Source organism: Notolabrus celidotus, chromosome 20 (assembly GCF_009762535.1).
Source record: "Notolabrus celidotus isolate fNotCel1 chromosome 20, fNotCel1.pri, whole genome shotgun sequence".
Classification (NCBI taxonomy): domain Eukaryota; kingdom Metazoa; phylum Chordata; class Actinopteri; order Labriformes; family Labridae; genus Notolabrus; species Notolabrus celidotus.
This window is the reverse complement of record NC_048291.1, coordinates 23,387,598-23,406,907: the sequence shown is the minus strand read 5'-3', so window position 1 is coordinate 23,406,907 and position 19,310 is coordinate 23,387,598. Positions and strand designations below refer to the sequence as shown.

Genomic DNA, 19,310 nt, shown 5'->3' with positions numbered 1-19,310 from the left:
CTTATAAGCATTAACTGTGTCTTATACATCATCTGATTTAAAGGGGAAAATAAGTCTATCATTTATTGATTATTTACATCAACTTAGGAGCAGAGAAATTAAAATTTGAGTGTAAAAAATGTAATTAGAATGAATTGTCCAAACGCTCCAGTTTAAGTAAAAAAAACAAGACTCCATACTAGACTACATCAGGGTGTATTTTTTTATTGTTACTGTGAGCCTAAGATAAATGTCACAATCACACATTTGTAGCACCTCTATATGTGAAAAAAAACTATTTAAAATGCTTATTGTTGAAGGAGTAGACTTTCATCTTTTATTCTGTTAACTTAAATTTAATGATCGTGGTTTTGTGCAGGACGTCCTCACTGCTGTAGATGCTGCTTCGCTTCATCAAGCGCCTGAAACCAGAATTAAAAATACCATTAATCAAAAATGTTTTCTTAGAAGCCAATTCCTCAGGGAAGAAATTAATAAAACATGATGGAACCTTCTGAATGGCACTCGTGGCAGAGTGATCCTCTTCCAGTTTGGCCAGTGTCAAGGCTCTCTCGAAGTGTGAGACACAGGATTGAAAGTTTCCGAGTTTCACTGAAGTGTAACAGAAAGAAAGTGGACAAAGTCGAAACTGTTACAGCAGCAGTGCTCAAACGTTCTCAGAAGTATCACACCAATAAACTGACCAGATCAGTTATAATTCATCATTTTCTTCAATCAATCTAGGATATATGATTACATTCTGATTGTGCCACCAAAACACTGGCATTAATCTGCCATTTCCAATCAGCAATCTCATCAGCTGCAGCGAGAGAACGGACGCCATAGTCTCTGGATTCTTTGTGGTGATCGAGCTCCAGGTGACACCAACCGATCTCATGGAACAACCAGGACTTCTCCAAACCACCACAGACCAGGGGGATCTTCTTCTCCCAGCTGAACAGAAAACAAACAGGGAGAGGAACCGGCATCAGCCAATCACAAATAAGCCAAAGCTCGTGATGAGAAGTGAGACTACACGGGACAACCATAACATAATTGCAGCCATTTCCTCATTATTTACTTACAACTCAATGGCCTGTGTGTACTGTCCAACCTGAGCATAAAGCCCCCCTATGTTGTCCAGAGCCCGTGACATTGCATCTGGGAGATTACTGTTGAAAAGAGAGATTACTGAACACTTCATCTATTACTCTAAAAATGCATTCACCCTATCCTCTTCATTCTTACCACTGTGTGGACAGCTCCAGGTCTTTTTGATGATGCTCCATCGCTTTGTCTATATCTCCCAGTTCTGTCAAAGCATTTCCAATGCAACTGTGCAGGCTTCCCAAAACCTCTTTCTTTTTGGGCACATCTTTCTCAGACCATGCCTGCACAGTCTTCATTACTTCGAACGCCTTCCTGAGACTACCCTCTGCATTTCCAGATGTCAACTCTATGACAAAAAAAACATCCAGTGAGCATCTTTAAGGCTAGAATAAAAAAAACAAGTGATGAGTTCAGCCAGAGGTCTGCCTTACCTGCATCGATCTCATCCAGGCTCTTCAACAGAAACTGAGCCGGGTCAGATAGAGGGCTATGATAGGGCCTGTTATGTTTCATCTGATGCTTCCTTCCTGATGCACTAATCGGTTTCTCCTTACTTAAGAACTTAGTGCAAGTGTCAAGGGATGAGAGACAGCTTTGAATGACGTCTTGCACTCGTTCTCCGCCCTTTGTCTTACCTTTCGACAAGTCTGTGGGTCATTTTTCAACGGTTAAGAATACACAGTGAGTCAGGAAGAGGGAAAACACAATGTTGAAGCCTATGTAAACATGTAAAAAAGAAAGGCAGTAAACAGAGAGGCAAGAAAATGGTTTCTGTTCTAAATCTACAAGTGAATGAAAGATACAGAGAAACAAAAGCATAGGGAACTTTGAAAAAAGTGAAGTAGCACATTACCTTTATTATCAAGCAGGTTCTCCAGAAATTTCCTGTCACTGTAAAACTCTCCCAGCAGTTGTTTGGTTGTCTTCTCACTCTTAGGGATTTTCTGGGTTTGCTGTTTTTTCCCCTTGGTCAGGTGCTGAATAGCAGTGATCGGCTGTTCCCTCTTTGCAGGTCAGCCAATCAGAAACATAATATCAAACATCAGATGGTGGCTTGAGTTGAAATTAAGATGACTGCAAAATCTTGAATGTTGTATACCTCCATTAGAATATAACACTCCTGTTTAACACTGTAATGTATATAAACTCACCTCTTCATCTTTTTGGAAAAATGTTAGGTCTCCTTTTATTTCCAGCGTTACAGATAAAGGGCCTGGAGGACACCAGAGAACAACAGATTGTGAAGAGTTGAACTGTTAGGAGGGTTTTAATTTGCTTGGACTCAAGTGTAAATATAATATTAGATTTATATACTTACTGCCAACAGAATTTTCTATAGCTGCTTCTGCTTTCTGAATCCCCAGTTTGAACTCTTGCATTAGGGGACGTAGCTTCTGTCCTCTGTGGTAAAATACCAGTGCGAATTCAAACTCCCCCAAGTAGTACAAGGCCTCTGCCTTCTGGTACAATCCCTGAGAGGTCACAATCAAACAGTGGTGGACAGTGACAGAGTAAATTTACTTGAATACTGTACTTAAGTACATTTTTTGAGTATCTGTACTTAACTTGTGTATTATTTTTGGGGGGAACTTATTACTTTTACTCCACTACATTCAGAAGACAATTATTGTACTTATTACTCCACTACATTAATATCAGTGCTCTAGTTACTCACTACTTCTGCTTTGAAGTCAGCTCATGAATTTCTTTCTCTTTTCTGAAATCTGATCCCAAAGACAGTAAAATGTGTTTGTGTAGTTCAGTTTGGTTGTTTAGCCATACCTGTATGTTGTGCGTCTCCACGGGGAGCAAACACAGAGCAAACTTCACTCAGATCAGGCAGTTCATTTAGAGGTGGTAATGATGGCTATAATTCTCCTCCTGAGCACTCATGGCCATATCTTCAGCCCGTGTTGGAGGTTTTTGAAATGAAGAATGATACCTATTGTTTGAAATGTTCCACTCTGCTCAAACGTACAAAAATTCACTGTCCAACCTGAGAAAGCGTGTTGAGCTACTTAACATGTTTCATTCCAGATGAACATTTCAAACTAAGTTGTCTGTGCTTGGAGTAACTTAGTTTCTGTTTCTATTCCATGGTATAGTTTTTAGAGATTTCAAGTAATGGTTTCTAAATAAACAGAATGTAACAGAATGTACTCCTATGTATTCTTGCCTGTATTTATGTATTGTGAAAATACAATGTTTTAATATTTTTTAAGAAGTACTTTGAATACTTAAGTATTTTTAAAAGCAAGTAGGGGAGAACGGGGTTGGTTGTCACACTTTTTACTGTTTTGATGATTGCTCATCATCAAAACATCTTTCAATAGTCATTCCTACATTAAATTGAAGCTTAAGGTGTTGGCTTGAAATGTGTATCCCTCACCTTTTCCAACTCAATGTAACAAAGAGGCAATTAACTATCAAAGACACTCAGACACATTGTGACAGTCAACCCCATCACGGGGATGGTTGTCACACTCTATGGGGTTGGTTGTCACACACTATGGGGTAGGTTGTCACACACTATGGGGTTGGTTGACACAATGGTATTTCAATGGGAAAAATCTTTTAAAAAAGGCAAGAAGGCAGAACTAAATTTGAAAGTTTAATTTAATTGACAGGTGATAGGCCTACATAACTTAATGCATGAACAGGAAACACATCTTTAGGCCAGCCTATAAAACAACATAAAGAACAAAACAAATAGGCCCAACAATAAAGGTCTACTCAACTAGGCTACATGCAGTCACTGCCTGAGTTACAGTGATGGCAAATGTAGGGTCTGTGCACTCCAACTCATTTCACCATGCATGATTTTGCCAACATAGGGGCTCAGGTTGTTACATGTGACAACCAACCCCAACTGGAATTGTTTGCTAGCATCAAGGCTAACAACCATCTAACAACTACTTAGCTACTTAATAAAAATCTAAACTATAGCTTTCCCCTCACACTTTGTAAGGGTAACACTTGTTTTGCTATAAACCCATCGTTTAAAAGCCTAGAAGAAAAATACTGAGGAGCTGAATATTTCTATATTTGACATGAAAAACACACAAAGTCGTCTCACCTCAAGTTCAGCTGTCTTACTCCAGAGAAGACTATGTAGGTGAGCTTTGATCCTAATTCTGGAAATGTCCATACCCCAATTTGAGCGATAGTGTCCTCTGGTGGCGAGATATAACGAGTGTCAACCAGGGGCGTCGCCAGACCCCCTTTACTGGGGCATATGCCTCAGTATAAATGAGCTGTGCCCCAGTATCAGGGGCGGACTGGCCATGGGAAGTAAAGGAAAAGACTTAAGGCGCAGTTGTTAATGTGTTGCATCCACCGCAGTGTTTCCCATACATTCATTAATTCCTAAACAAGTGAAGTCCCACTATCCCCAGCACTGCTTTGGGTTAAAAGAAATCATCATTAAATTCACAATGATTTGAAAGCTTTCCCTGGTTATAATATTCTGTAAATAGAGATGCAGCTTTTTGTTTCTCATGTAGGATGTTTGGTAAACACATGAAACATGACACATTTGTGAGCACTGGTTTCAAAAAGCCCTGGATCTCTTTAGAGGGCACAAAAAACACCTGCCCATAAAAAGTGTATGTGTGTGTGCGTGTGCGTGCGTGCGTGAGGAAGGGGAAATAGTAAGGGCCCTGTGCCCAAGTAGAGCTTTATAGCTAGCAACGCCCCTGGTGCCAACCAACCCGTGTGACAACCGACCCCGTTCTCCCCTACTTCAGGCGTTTAACTCAAGTAATAATCTGACAAAGCAACTTTCACTTGTATTGATAATATTTGATCAGGAGTATCTATACTTTGACTTAAGTAATGAAGCTGTGTACTTTGTCCACCACTGCAATCAAATCAGAGGCTCTATATTATATATTTTTTATATTAGTAAGAATTATTTAGTAAGACAAGGAATTTATTTTAATTCTGAGCAGTGTCACCAACATTTTTGTAACTTGTTATATACCTTAAAAAATGTCTTGTCTTCTTGAAGTGAAGCCTCTGCGTCAGACAAAGCGTTTCCAAACTGTCCCATCTTCAGGTAACATTTGGATCGACCCACCAAGCATGTCTTATCATCGGGCTTTATGGACAGTGCCTGCAAAAGAGCCAAAGTAGAACATTTCTACATGCATCAGCAACATATTGAAATATGTTCTGTTTTATCACCATGGGATAATAAACTTCAGTGAAGGCATTACGCAGAGGTGACTGAAGCGCTGAACTCACCGTGGTGTAACTGTCTATAGCTTTGTTATTCACTCCTTTAAGGTACAAGGAATCTCCAACAGCCACTAATGTGGAGAAAACACCCTTTGACTTTTCACTTTCCTGGTCCATGGTGGTGTCCGACATTTTTAATCAAACTTTACTTCTTAAACTGTTTTAAGAGTTTAACTCAAAGAAACGAGCTTCTTCAGTCTGCTGGTATCATAGCAACCACACTAACAAACCATGAGTGAGAAACAGCGCCCCCCTCTGGTCGTATCCTATATCTACTCATAAAAACAACATTTGGGAAAGTTTTTATAATTTTTCTCTCATGCTGACATTATTCAACAGAAACAGCACACGAACAGTTTAAGGGGAAACCCAGAGGAGGTCAACTTTATTGACAGGGCTGGTACTTTTCAGGGGTAAAGAGAAGATGTTTCACCAGAAGGTTAAAAACGATGAGCAAAAAGATGAGGACACTTCTCCTTTCTTCATTATAAGTGCACGGAGAACAACTCTCATCAAGAAGTAACAGAACATTTAAAGTTTTCATCATCGCACAGTGCTTCACCTTCTTTGTTAACAAGCCAACACGTATCATGTGTCCACTTTGTTTCTCTTCATTTGTCCATCTGTTGCATTGAATAAAATTAGACTGCTGGAATCACAGTCACACACACGCTTAGTATATCTGCTTCTGTGCAAAAAAACAAATGACCTCCCTTAATCTGTGTCAGCGCCTCTTCCTTCATAACCTTTTCATGACAGAAAAGTGTCCTCATCTCAGACCGACAGTTCTATCAGACAGCAAATGTACAATAAAAATACATATCAAAATAAAAAAAATGGACAAAAATATTTAACTATCATCACAAATCAACACTTTACATTCCAGTAAAATGTACAATGCAGCAATCCGTGAATGGCAACATCAAACATAAAACTTGTGACAATAAGAGGAAAGTGGATTCGGCTGACGTTAAAGCCAGCACAGCAGTCTCCACTGACGTCTTTCTCATGTGCTTCAGCCGGACTGATCGTGTAGGTTTAGGTTTTAACTGTAAATTAAAAATCATCCTACTGGCTAACTTTTAAGGTTGTAGTGTGCAATGCTAATTCATAGCAGCCGGTCTGATAGATTCTTCAGAATGAGTGGGAAGCTGCTTGCTGAGTGATTTTCTTCAGAAATCATTAAGCAAGTGACCAACTTTCATGCAGAGAAAAACCTCCTCAGCATCAAGTTGAGACAAGCTGGGTAACAGGTTGCTGAATTTGCATCTCAAGAGCTTCCCAGGATGTCACTTCCTGCATGGATCCCTATAAGCTCTGATGCAATAGCTGCACAATCTCTCCTATCTCAAACAGAAGAGGAAATTTGGAGCAGTTGTTAGCCATTACCGACTTTCGGTAGTTTGTTTAATCCTGCAAAGAAGAAAACCAAAACCAAAACCAGTAACCGCTATCAACTCAGAGCCGTCTTGGTGCCATAGCTATGTGAGATTTGCTGCGTGTGGTCATTGGGTTGCATTCATTCAGTCAATGGCATAGACAAGTCTGACTTGCAATCAGTCAGTCATTAAATATGGATGGTGGGTCAGGGGGTTGACATTGTTGAAAAGTCCTGATGTTGTAACTTTTAGGAAGATAAGTCCTCAAATTAACCAAACTGGAAGAAGAAATTTCCTGGTCCAGATGCTGAAAAGGAAAAAAAATACAAATCAATAACCAATTTATTCACCAAGAGTGGATGTTTTTCAAATATCTGATAGAAAAAATGGGAAGTTTGTCCATACATTTGTTACCTTCAAAGCTGAAGCCTCCAGGGCCTCCAAAGAAGGCCTTGAATATGTTGTTGGCATCAAAATCTGGTGAAGACAGAAAATAAGAATCACTGTTAACATAGAACACTTTAAAGCCATGCCTGTCACATTAAACAGGCTTAGACATGTCATATACTTTCACCCTGAAGACTTCCCACCCCAAGGCTTGCCCATGTGCTCACCTCCCATGTTCATGCCATCATCCTCAAGATCCTGACCGCTGTCGTAGCGAGCCTTCTTCTTTGCGTCTGAGAGTACGCTGAACGCCTCGCCCACCTCCTTAAACTTCTTCTCCTCTTCCTTTTGAACCTCAGGACTGGAGCTGCTGTGACGGTCTGAAGGCAAAAGGGAGGAGAACAAAACACAGAACACCACAGGATTTATTTGGACTGAAGGACAGCTGTACATATAATTATGTAGACTGACACAGTTATTATCTCGTCACCTGGATGATGTAGAAGTGCGCGTTTGCGGTAAGCTTTCTTGATCTCCTCTTCTGTGGCGTTCTTGTCCACTCCGAGCACTTTGTAGTAATCTTTCCGCTTGCTTTTCTTCAACTCCAGCTGGGCGTTTTTCAGGAGGTGCTTGTGTTCTAGGGAATACAAAACATACAAAGTTATTCACACTTTAAACAGAATATAGGGTGAAATATTTGTAAGAGCCACAGCACAAGACTGCACTTCTCACCTTTTGTCTTCTCTGTCTGGTAAACCTTCTCATAGTCCCGCACTGCCTCTTCATACAGCTCTGTGTCCATGAAGCTGCAGCACAGAAAGCACATGTTTGTATTTGTCTCTTAATCCAGGTCTACCAATGCATCATATTCACAGATGATAGTAATCACTATTTCAACTCACCAAAATACAAGGTGTCCAACTATCTATGTTAAGAACCGAGCTGGATAACCGGGACTTACCACTGCGCTCTCCTCAAATAGGCCTTGATGTAAGTCTCATCCAGTTTAATGGCCTTTGTGCAGTCTTCAATGGCCTGTTCTAGTTTCTTCAGCTTTCAAAGAAAAAGAAAAAAAGGTCAGAGAGAGAGACGAGTCGAGGCCTGAAGCTCCTGACATGGCAGTAGAAAGAACAGCATGGGGGGAGATATCAAAAACTGTACACTGTCAGAGGTACAGACGAAGCACTTTTACCAGGCTGTGTATGCTGACTTAGGAATTACTAAGTGAGGTGTCTGAGTGAGTGTGTGTGTGTACAATACCTGTCTTTAAGTTAATTATTATTATTATTAGACAACAAGCTGAGGAATGATCTAAAATTATCAAGACTATCTTTGTGCTTCATGATGTTGAATTCATTGTTTCCAGTAACCTTTCCTTTCTTCTTCTCTGTATTTTGGCAGATTTATTGCCTTGTCTTTTAATGATAAATTAGCTTCATTCATATGTGCAAAAAAATATAAAAATTTTCAATACGTCAACCATAGACTGTATGTTCTGTTTCTGAAGCTCTGTTTTGAAGCCAATCGTCGGCGGGAGCCATATTGAGCGATTGTGACGTAAAGAGGCGGGCTTTGAGCCTCCTAGCCAACGGCTACAGTGTTCCCGCCTGTCAATCAAGTCACCTGTGCCTCTCATTGGAAGACTCGTAATCTCAGTATCTTTGAAATTGCCAAGTTAGAAAAAAAATCACCCCGGTACAATGTGTGCCGATCGAGAAATGAGCTATCCAGACTACACTGGGCTTTTGAACCAGGCTGTAAACATGTTTAATTCTGCTGTAAAGATCGCCTTTTTGAATTGGTGTATATGTGGTTTCCGGTACTTCTGGAACCGGCCTCAAGCAGATCCTTGATGAACTGCAGTTTTTAGCACTTCCGCATTGGACTCATATTTTTAGACCTGAGGTTGTCGCTTGATGTCAACTCAAGATGCATCATATTTACACCGAGGATCTTTTTGCAAATAGTCACATAGGATGTTCATTTGTTGACGTTTCTCTTCTGCACATGCTCACCTTGGATCCAACAGTGGCCCTGTTACAGAACAGCTTGGCGTTGGTCTTGATGTTGTTGGGGTCTATTGTTAGTGCCTCAGAGTACAGCTCATAGGCTGCATCAAAGTTTCCTTCCTTGAAGGACTTGTTCCCTTCCTCCTTCTTCGCTTTCAGTGCTTTGGCATTCTGGGAAGACAATGAGTAGGAATTAGGAAACCCATGAGAGGAACCTCGGCCTGCCTTAACAGCTGGATTAAAGAGACTCAAAATGGGGGAGACAACACCACAACACTGTATTATATTTTATTTCTATTTCATTTTACAACTACCACTGGAGGACAAAGCCTCCATTCAGACATACTTGTACAGTGAGGTACTCACTCTGCACGCAAGCCGAGCCTTTTCATGGTCAGGAGCCATACGCAGGGCCTGGATGAAGAACTGCACCGCCTTGTCAATGCAGTCCTCGTAGTACAGGCAGAGCCCACGCACATACAGGGCGTCTGCATTGGTGGAGTCCATTCGCAGGATATCACTTAACAGGAGCAGATAGTTCATGTTAATGCCAAACAAGCAACTTCAGGACAGAGCACCAAAAGTCTGTGAGAGGATGATGTTGGGCTGGACTTGATTTCCTGAAGCCCTGTCAAAACACTACGCTTTGTTTAACTCATCTAAACAATGAAAATGTCAATACGATTAATCATGGACTAATAAAAACAGTCGAGAATAAAAGAAAGTGGAAGCAAAAATATATTTGGCAGCCCACTTTGCCACTCTCTGCAGCCCACACACACACACACACACACACACACACACACAGGTGAACTGAGTGCTTAAATTAACTCACTCTGTCTCTGCCTGTGTTTCTCTCTCCGTTTACACCTCTCACTCATTTTGACAAATTCCAATGATGTTAAAATCTAAGTTAATCGACACATTTTTCACTTCCTACCTGGCAACAGACTGGGCCTCAGGGTAGCGTCCTAGCAGAGCTAAGCACTCTGCTTTCAATATCTTGAACCTGTGACAGGCTGCGGCTGACTCCAAGGCACGATCCATACAAAAAACAACCTGGGGACAACCACAGCACACGTGAGGTCTGCTGATTCACAGACCTAGTAAGAAACACCACAAAGTCAGAAAATGAAGCACAAAGTAGAACTGCTGTGTAGCTCACCATCCTAAAGTCTCTCTTGTCAAATCCAATCTCTGCCATCCTCTCGTATTCAAGGATTGATTCTGCATTCTTCAGCTGAGAAAGGAAAAGGAGGTGTGGAGAGACAATGTATTAGTCATTTAAATCCTCCTCTGTTTCAGTTGTAATGATTATAACATAAACACAAGGCCTCTATGAATAACCTCATATGGAATTAGCAGTGACTTCAGCTGATCTCCTCTTAAAGCGCTCAGATCTTTTCACCTAATTTGGATCAAGCTAATCTGATAGTGGATAATCATGTCCATGCTGTCAGATCACTCTTTGTCAGAGTGAGGCTATCTCACCTCCTGCTGGGCTTGGCTGTTGTCAGACTCCAGCTCGAGAACCCTCTGGAAACAACGACTGGCAGCCATAGCATTGCCGAGGGAAAGGTGGCACTTGCCCTCTCGCAGGTGGCCCTGAGTATTAAAGGTCAGAGATTAAGGTTGTGCATGCTTAGCCTATAATAAACTGCATGAGTAACCAATTGCTTGGGTTGTCCCTGTAATAGAAGACATTGTTTTGTTTGCCATGACCTACCTTCATGAAGCTGTTATCTAGTCTGACCGCTTGCTGGGAGTCTTCTAAACCCTCTCTGTACCGACATAACATCATAAGCGTGGCTGCCCGGTTTCCATAGTAGCTTGCATTCTTTGGACACATGTCTGTAAAAACAGAAAACAGAGGTTAAGGATGGACAGAATTTAAATTTTCAATCCTTATCAGACACAAAAACAACCTTTAAATCACAGGAAGACACCAAAACTCTTTCGGGGTGACTACCTATGGCCTTGGTGTAGTAATTGAACGCTTCAGCGTAGTCCTTCTTGATATAAAAGGCATTGCCTTGTTCTTTGAAGCCTTCAGCCTCCCTGGTGGGCAGAAAGAGCAAAGGTTGAACGCAGCAGCTCAGTAGACAAGAAATAGATTTAAGAAAGGATATGACAGTAATTGTAAAGTCACAGAAAGGCAACAGGCTGCTTTTATTTTACACACTTAGACTACTCAATGGCAAACTTGATTCACTGTAAGATCATTAAAGCTGCTGTTGGTAGTCACAGAGTAAACATCTGTTCAGAGAGAGGGACTTTGAATGTCAACTAGGGATGACCACAATTAATCGATTATCGATTAATTGATTGTTAAGAAATTACTCGAAACACACATTTTTGTTATCAATTTTCCGTCACGTGGAACAAACATCATGTGGTCGTATATTACACTCATCTATCAGGGAGGTGTTTTAAGTTTAAAGCATGTTTCGATGTGAATCAGCAGTTAAAGGTGTTGCGCACAGCGGAGACGCTCAGCTGGCGGCTGCGGCTGTGCGTCAGGTCTCCCTGTGCGCTTTTTAAAAGAGGATCAATACAAAACTGCTGCCAACAACAACACGGACACGAAGGTTGACAACTTTAAACAGGATATTTCCACCTTTGGATACGAAGGCAAAAGACCGGTGGGAAATTCTGGTACGCTACGTTTACAGACCAGCAACATCAGATCCGTCTGGGCTTTTCTCCAGCGGGACTGATTATGACCCGGTTGCGCTCCCGGCTGACACCTGATTGAATACACATGTTTATTTTTCTCAATAAGAACGAGTAGACGGAAAACTGGACACTGTGAGTCTGAGTACTTTTCTGTTAGTATTATGAGCCTTCACTTTATAAGATTATGTCCGCGGAGAATATTTTAATGAGCCTGATCATTGATATTCTGCGTGTCAAACGTGTGCCCGTATTCAATCCCGTCAGTTATATGCATTTTGTTGCTGTAGAAAATACAATTTAGGAGGAAAACAACCTATTTGGCATCGTTTTTGACGTAAGAATAATAATGTTTTTTCTTATCAATTAATCGATAATTGATCGTTAGCATTTCCAAAAATCGATCACGGAAAATACTTCAAATGTACATCCCTAATGTCAACACTATCCTTCCCAACCAGATTTCCCCTTAGCCCCCCAACACAGATCGGCGTGTGCAGTCATGATAGTGCCGGACTCATAACTAGGGTTGCAAAAGGGTTGGAAAGTTTCTGGTAAATTTCCATAAGAAGTTAAGCTTGGGAATTTTGGAAATATTCCAAATTGGAAACTTTCCATGGGAATTTATGGGAATTAAGTGGGAATTGAGGGTAATTCAATGGAAAGGTATCAAATCCAATACTCAATATTTGTTTTGTTATAAGCAGACATCCATCCAAAATTATACAGTTTTAGACAGTTTTATTTGTAAGTAGAACTTTATTAAGTGTTAAATATTTTATTGAAAAATCAATTATTTTATTGAAGAACAAAAACATGAATGTTGAGTTAAATATTACTCATCTCACCGACCCAACCCATTCCAAAATTAACAAAAATGCAATCCCAACAAAGTCCCATTCAAAATGTTAAATGGAAAGAGCACCTCTCCCTCCAACAAAGTCCCATTCAACATGCAAATAAAAGAGGTTCCTCCCTCAAGCTTCTCAAGCCTTGCCTCAGCAGGATTCTAAAAGTAATCTGTGCACGTGATGGAGGCAGTGTTGCCAACTCCTCATTGAAGAAGTAGCTAATGGCTGTCCTAAAAGTCGCTAGAAGTCGCTAAATGACGTCATCACTTAATTTGCATAATCTGAATTATAATGGACGCTGCAAGAGAGACGTGTAATGTTGAGGGGGAGACAAAAAGAGGTTAAAAATCACCCTAAATATAACTATACTTAAACATTACATTTTCCAACCATAACATGTGCAAGATGTTTATTGTATACAACCTACATTAACTATCTGAATGGAACAAAAAGAGACATAGGGCGGGATCAGCCAGCGGTGTCTTCGTACATGCCTGATACATTTGCAGTCTGGATGCTGAGGGATGAACGCCTCCTGCTCTGAATGCAGCTCGGAGGGACTCAGAACAATACATGCTTACACGTAGGTTTCCAAAAGTCTCCATTAACACACTAGAACAAGTGGCTAGATTTGTCACTTGTCGCTTTTTTGAAAAAGAGTCACTAGAGGGGTCTGAAAACTCGTTGAATATAGCGACAAAGTCACTAAGTTGGCAAACTGGATGGAGGAATGCACAGTGCATGTAGGGGGCGTGGTCTCAATAGCCCTGCAGTAAGCAGTGTGCTATGTGCATGTGATTGAGGAATAGCATATTCAACTGTACTTGCATGAAATCTGGTTGTTTTAGTCAGGATTATGCTACAATATATTTTCCCCAACTATATTTAAGTTCCCTATTAAGAGATAAGGTGAACGAGCTAACCCAGCACCAGAGGGAATACTGGCAGAGTAGCATCATGCTAACAGAGCTAGCACCGGACACGAACGCCACATTGGAAGGATTTCACCTGCTGTGGGCGGACAGGATACAGGAGAGCAAGACTGAACTAACTGGGGAAGAAGGCCAGCTCAGTCCTGGACCCTGTGGAGGTGGTGGCTGACAGGAGAATTATGGCCAAGCTGTCATCTTTGATGAACATTTTTTTTCTATATATATTCTTGTTGAAATTCTTGTACTGTACACCTTCTTGTTTGCTGCTGTAACTCCATGAATTTCCCCCGTTGTGTGACGAATAAAGGAGTATCTTATCTTATCTTATCTTAAAGGTGACATATTACGCTCTTTTTCATCAAAATATATTGGTCTAAGAGGTCCCCAAAACATGTCTTTAAAGTTTATTGCTAAAAAAACCTACTTTGAAATCAGATTTTGGCATGCCTGTAAACCCCTCTTTAAGTTCAGCTCAGAACAGGCTGTTTTCTGTGTCTGTGCCTTTAAATGAGAATGAGCTCTCTGACCACGCCCCCTCGGGAAGTGGATGTTCCCTCGGCTCTCCAGCACATTGATCTAATGTTTACATGTTGGCTGAATATACACTGCTGCTCACAGACCCGCGTTACTTCAACCCTCTGAGTCTGATCCAGAATCTGATCCTGACGGAGAGGCGCCTGCAGCGGGATCTTTCTGAACCATTGGTCACAGATTTTGTGTTTCTTGTTGTTTTATTTGTCAGCATGTCGACGTGTGTCTTGGTACACAGCTACTAACTTGTAGCTATGTGGCTATGCTAACTAGCGCTAGAACTTTTCCATGAAAAATAAAAATCATCCACTAGATCTTCAAATCTGCAGACGTGGGGAGTAAAACCGACCTTTGTGTTTATTAAGACACCTTACAACTAGCATGCCTCCCTCCTAAGCTCCTTGTTAGCACACATGTGTGCAGGGAATGAAAAATGGAGGAGGGGTTTAGTTGTATTTTATACAGTCTATGGGCTGAACAAGCTCCGAGCTCTGACTTAGACCGTTACAGACCGGATGTCGTTATGACGTATGAAAAACACTGAAAACTGAAACGGCTCGTTTCACACACATTTACAGAAAGGTGGAGAAATCAGAACAGGGGCAGAATGGATTTTTTTCATTTTCGGGGGGTTTGTAGACATGCCAGGGAAACATATTTCAGGTAGAGAACCATTAAAAAGTTGATTTTGCATGACATATCACCTTTAAGAGCCAACCTTCAATTTAGTAAATTCCTGGTTTATTCCTGTTTATTCCCATGGAAAGTTTCCAACTTTGAAAATTCCCAGAATTTTGCAACCTTACTCATAACCTATCGGAGGACGTAGTAGGCGCCGTACCTTAACCAATCAGGACAGAGGATCAGAGACTAGCTATGATTGGTCCGTCATAACGGGAACGAGGGGAATAATAACAGTGCTTGATAGAAAGTCATTGGAAAATGCAGAGATTTCGCAATAGTCTCAAATTACTCCACTTACCGATGAGTATCGATGGGCATTATGACCTTTTCTCTAAACCCAGCAGAAAAAAAGCAACTTTTTTTTTACACCATTCCTCCCAACAGTAGCTTTAAGTCTGAGCCTCACATTCAATCTGATGGAAAAGAGGGCATGTCCAAAACTGTGACTGACAGGGGGGTGTAACAGGGAGCTTCCTGGCCTGAGTTACTAAACATAGAAAGAGTCAGAGCAGGAGTGTCTACTCCAATCAGACACGGTGCTATTTTATGAAGCAGCCAGGGGGCTGAGCCAGGAATATATGACACCATGCTGTGGGCTCCTGCCATGACTTTTTTTGGACAGCGTTCATGTTTTACATCACGACCACACAGGGAGTGAGTGAGTGAGGGGTGCCAGCCAGGAGGGTTACCATACTTGGAATGTCATAGTGATGTGAAAGCATTTCTTTTTGACCCCATAGTTTAACTTCACGGCCAACGACATCTTTCAATAAAGCTGACAAAAAAATCCCCCAAAATCTTGAAGCTAGCTAAGTGAAGGACGAGCAGGCTAAACGCTAACCAGGGGGAGAATTCAGCCAAACAGTGAGCGGGTACCGTTTGATGCGATGATGAATTTAACACCCCAGGAGCCTTAGAGGAAACATGTCAGTATAACACTTCGATACAGGTGTGTTAGAGCTACTGTCAACAGCGCCCGAAATTGCCATACCTTTCTAATTCTTCGTCACTGAGCAGGTCCATATCAGGGTCCATGTTCACAGCATCACAGTTCTCCATCGCCATTTTGCCGTGGACGGGTGTGGGCGGGGCCTCATACTGCAGCAGTGACGTACACTGTAAACAGGAAGTAGTCCGCCTGGTAAGGAAAGCGGTTTGCTTACATGTTAAAATTACTCTCATAGCAAATAAACCTTTATTAATTAGTCACCATTTTCAGTGTATTTAGTTTTGAAGATGACATTTGTGTTCAAGTCAGCCAGATTCATTTTAATTAACTTCTTTGTTATATCGATATCTCAACTGAAAGCTAAGGCTAAGCTAAAGACGTTAGCATTGAGCTATGATTGCTGTCATCCTCATTTTTTCATGTGAGCTTCCTATTTATTCGTGATTGTAATGAACTAACAGCTGTCTACATCAGATTAATTATAAACACTGCTGCCAATCAGAGCCTGTGTGTTCCATAATGCGTTGCGTTGTAATTGCACTGTGAAGTTTAAAGTGTTGACTCAATAGTTTCTCATCTCTGCGTCCAAAAACAGATTCGTAAACCAGAGAGAGGGTCATGGGAAAAAGCTGCAAAGTGGTCGTGTGTGGTCAGGCTGCAGTGGGTAAAACAGCAGTACTGGAACAACTGCTGTATGCCAATCATGTTGCAGGTATCTCTCATCCCGTGCACTGTATTTAACAAATGCATTACAACTGAATCATTAATTGTTCTTAAAAAGGAGAGGGCATGAATATGCCAGCATATGCATACAATTCCTTTTTACTACAGTTTGTTTATATATTTAAATAAACTGTTATCTGGTGCATGCATGATAAGGTTTGTAGCCCAGACTCTTTGTGTAATTTTGAGCTTATTTGTATATATTTTATTAATTTTCAAAGTGGACATCAACAAAAAAATAACATTACAACAAAACAAAACAAGAAGATAATGACCTGACAGCCCCGAGATCGAGACTCACAACCAGATAGTAATATCTCATAGCATATGCTGCTTAAGTAGTAAAACACACATTGGTAAAGAGGTCAACAGACATATGGCACCATGCCACAAACCCTCCTAAGAGAAGGAGAGGGCAAACAACATCCAGCCAAAAGCAGGAAAAGGAGATAGGAAAATTCAATTCTTATTTATGAAATAAGGTTTAAATTGGGAGGCACTCCACCATTTTGTAACAAGTCTGTAATTTCACAAGGTAAATAAACTAAGACTGGTTGCCAAATAAAAAAAAATATATCTGTTGTTCCTTTTTAACTTCGCAGAGAGGCTTTCCATTGGTATAAGCTTGTATAGTTCTCTGTACCACTGTGTTACTGTTGGTGGTTTGACTTTCATCCATTGAAACAAAATACACCTTCTTGCTAGTAATAACAATTTCATTAGGAGAATGCATGATAAGGTTTGTAACCCAGACTCCTTGTGTAATTTTGAGCTCATGTAATGCACACAATTATTTTTTACTGGCTTTTTTTGCACAAATCTGACAATTTATATTTAACTTCTTAGTTACATGTATAAAGTATATACTTTTGTGACAACATGTGTGTCTGTAATTGTGTGTCCCCTTTTAGGTTCAGAGCCCATGGAGACCCTGGAGGATATCTACATTGGCTCCATAGAAACTGACCGTGGCACACGAGAGCAGGTGCGCTTCTATGACACCCGTGGGCTTCGGGATGGGATCGAGTTTCCTCGACATTACTTCACCTTTGCCGATGGCTTTGTACTTGTGTACAGCGTTGACAGTAAAGAGTCTTTCAAGCGGATGGAGGCCCTGAAGAAGGAAATTGACCGTCACAGAGACAAGAAAGAGGTGAGGACTTAATCGTCATGTTTAGGAGGTTCTTCAATAAGCTGGGTTGATAAAGAGGGTGTCGGTCTAGAGAACACAATTAATATCTAGTTCCTTTTTTCTATTTTTAGAATAAGATCTTTAGAATATTTATTTGTATGTCGTTCCTTCGGATTCTCTTTACGCCCCAAGCAGCAGTAACGCTTAGATGTGAACTAGAGACAACACTGATGTTGGACTAACCTATTCATTCTGATCCACAGGTGACCATTGTTGTGTTGGGGAACAAGCTGGACAGGCAGGACGAGAGGAGAGTCGATGCTAACATAGCCCAGAACTGGGCGAAGAACGAGAAGGTGCGTCTGTGGGAGGTGTCAGTGGTGGATCGGCGCACACTCATTGAACCCTTCGTCTATCTGGCCAGCAAAATGACCCAGCCCCAGAGCAAGTCCACCTTCCCTCTCAGTCGCAATAAGAACAAGGGAAGCGGTTCTACAGACAGCTAAATGAGCAGAGCCGGGTGCTGTGTAGAGGAAAGAGAGGGCGACAGGAGAGGGAACAACCTATTTTGATATAGTGAAGGTTTGAGGTAGCAGGAGTTGGTTATGGAGAGAAAGCAGGATGATTGTATGGAAACATTTATAGAGAGTGTTTTTGGTATTGCTGCAGCATCTGAACTTGATACAACTTTATCATAACTGAGTGAGGGTTCTGATCTCTTGGTGCATCAGCTACACACTGAAGAATACAAGGTGTCTCTGTTTGTTATTCCCTTTGTATTAACTTTTATGACCGTCAAAGGTTTCATCCATATTCTTTGCAGTTACGTATTGTTGTTGACTTTATCATGTTGGACCATGACAGTGAAGTTCTTTAACTACTGACCGTCAGCATTCTGATCTTGGATTCAACTTTAACAGTCAGTTTTAAAGAAACAGACTCGTAGTGCTGACAGTAAAGATCAATCAGGACCTGCCCACATGAACACTGGATAGTTTTATTGACATGAACACTATGAGTACACACAGACTGACATCACTCATGTCACCTGATGATTACATCTCACAAATGCTGGACTTTACATGTTTTAAAAGTTACAACAGGTGAAGGGATTTTATTGATTCATCAATGATTATAATATGTACAGTAACTTTGCTGTTTGTTGAACCTGTTTGTTACACTTTATATATTCTTTACTGAAAGTAAATGATTGACATTCCTTCTACACATATCAACTGTATATCTTTACAGGCTTTAAAATGTCATATGTGATATAAAAGATGTTCTGATGAATCATTGTTTCTGCTGGCTCAGGTGCTACTTTTTCTGGTTATGACACATTGAAGACATAAATCATTATAGTCAAATGTTCTGGCTTTAACAACACAGCTCATCATATATTTAGATACATGTCTGATGAGGTCAAGGCTGAGTCTTTTCCTATTTTCTCTTTTTTTTTGAAGAGGCAAAATCAAATCTGATCGCTATTCAGGGGTGCAACACTCTTAAAGGCATGAGCAGCTTTTGTTGTTTGTTTTATTGAAAGGGAAATGTGTTGTTATTGTCTGGAGTATCAAGAGTTTGTACCAGAGTTGATCAGACTTGTGTATCGTACATGCAAACTATTTTTGTTGTAAAAAAGCTTTTATGTATGCATATCATCGAATATTATTCACTTGATTTTTGTTTGCATGACTTGTAAACAAATAAAGTGATTGTTTCTGTGCCTAAA

The 19,310-nt window shown here is 40.7% G+C and overlaps 3 protein-coding genes across 5 annotated transcripts; 1 reads left to right on the top strand and 2 right to left on the bottom strand.

Annotated features, from left to right (window-relative positions):
- Positions 1 to 188: 188 nt before the first annotated feature.
- Positions 189 to 5,545, bottom strand: ttc25 (tetratricopeptide repeat domain 25). Its single transcript, XM_034711081.1, has 11 exons — positions 5,335 to 5,545; positions 5,072 to 5,203; positions 2,408 to 2,561; positions 2,241 to 2,302; positions 1,943 to 2,093; positions 1,521 to 1,736; positions 1,228 to 1,435; positions 1,065 to 1,151; positions 737 to 933; positions 491 to 591; positions 189 to 401 (listed from the first exon to the last, which is right to left on the bottom strand). The coding sequence occupies exons 1-11, from the start codon at positions 5,458 to 5,460 to the stop codon at positions 366 to 368; spliced, it is 1,470 nt and encodes a 489-aa protein (XP_034566972.1). The 5' UTR covers positions 5,461 to 5,545; the 3' UTR covers positions 189 to 365.
- A 139-nt stretch (positions 5,546 to 5,684) lies between these two features.
- Positions 5,685 to 15,890, bottom strand: dnajc7 (DnaJ (Hsp40) homolog, subfamily C, member 7). Of its 2 annotated transcripts, none has more exons than XM_034711078.1 (14): positions 15,766 to 15,890; positions 11,073 to 11,161; positions 10,830 to 10,954; positions 10,595 to 10,708; positions 10,269 to 10,343; positions 10,044 to 10,162; positions 9,470 to 9,623; positions 9,110 to 9,274; positions 8,056 to 8,147; positions 7,827 to 7,900; positions 7,585 to 7,731; positions 7,322 to 7,474; positions 7,113 to 7,184; positions 5,685 to 7,014 (listed from the first exon to the last, which is right to left on the bottom strand). In XM_034711078.1, the coding sequence occupies exons 1-14, from the start codon at positions 15,837 to 15,839 to the stop codon at positions 6,977 to 6,979; spliced, it is 1,491 nt and encodes a 496-aa protein (XP_034566969.1). In that variant the 5' UTR covers positions 15,840 to 15,890; the 3' UTR covers positions 5,685 to 6,976. The 2 variants fall into 2 exon arrangements, with proteins under 2 accessions (XP_034566969.1, XP_034566970.1); XM_034711079.1 differs by having other exon boundaries at positions 7,122 to 7,184.
- nkiras2 (NFKB inhibitor interacting Ras-like 2) lies at positions 15,418 to 19,310 on the top strand. Of its 2 annotated transcripts, none has more exons than XM_034711082.1 (4): positions 15,418 to 15,915; positions 16,319 to 16,435; positions 17,358 to 17,599; positions 17,842 to 19,310. In XM_034711082.1, exons 2-4 carry the CDS (start codon positions 16,342 to 16,344, stop codon positions 18,082 to 18,084), a joined length of 579 nt encoding a protein of 192 aa, XP_034566973.1. In that variant the 5' UTR covers positions 15,418 to 15,915; positions 16,319 to 16,341; the 3' UTR covers positions 18,085 to 19,310. The 2 variants fall into 2 exon arrangements, with proteins under 2 accessions (XP_034566973.1, XP_034566974.1); XM_034711083.1 differs by lacking the exon at positions 15,418 to 15,915 and adding an exon at positions 16,018 to 16,144.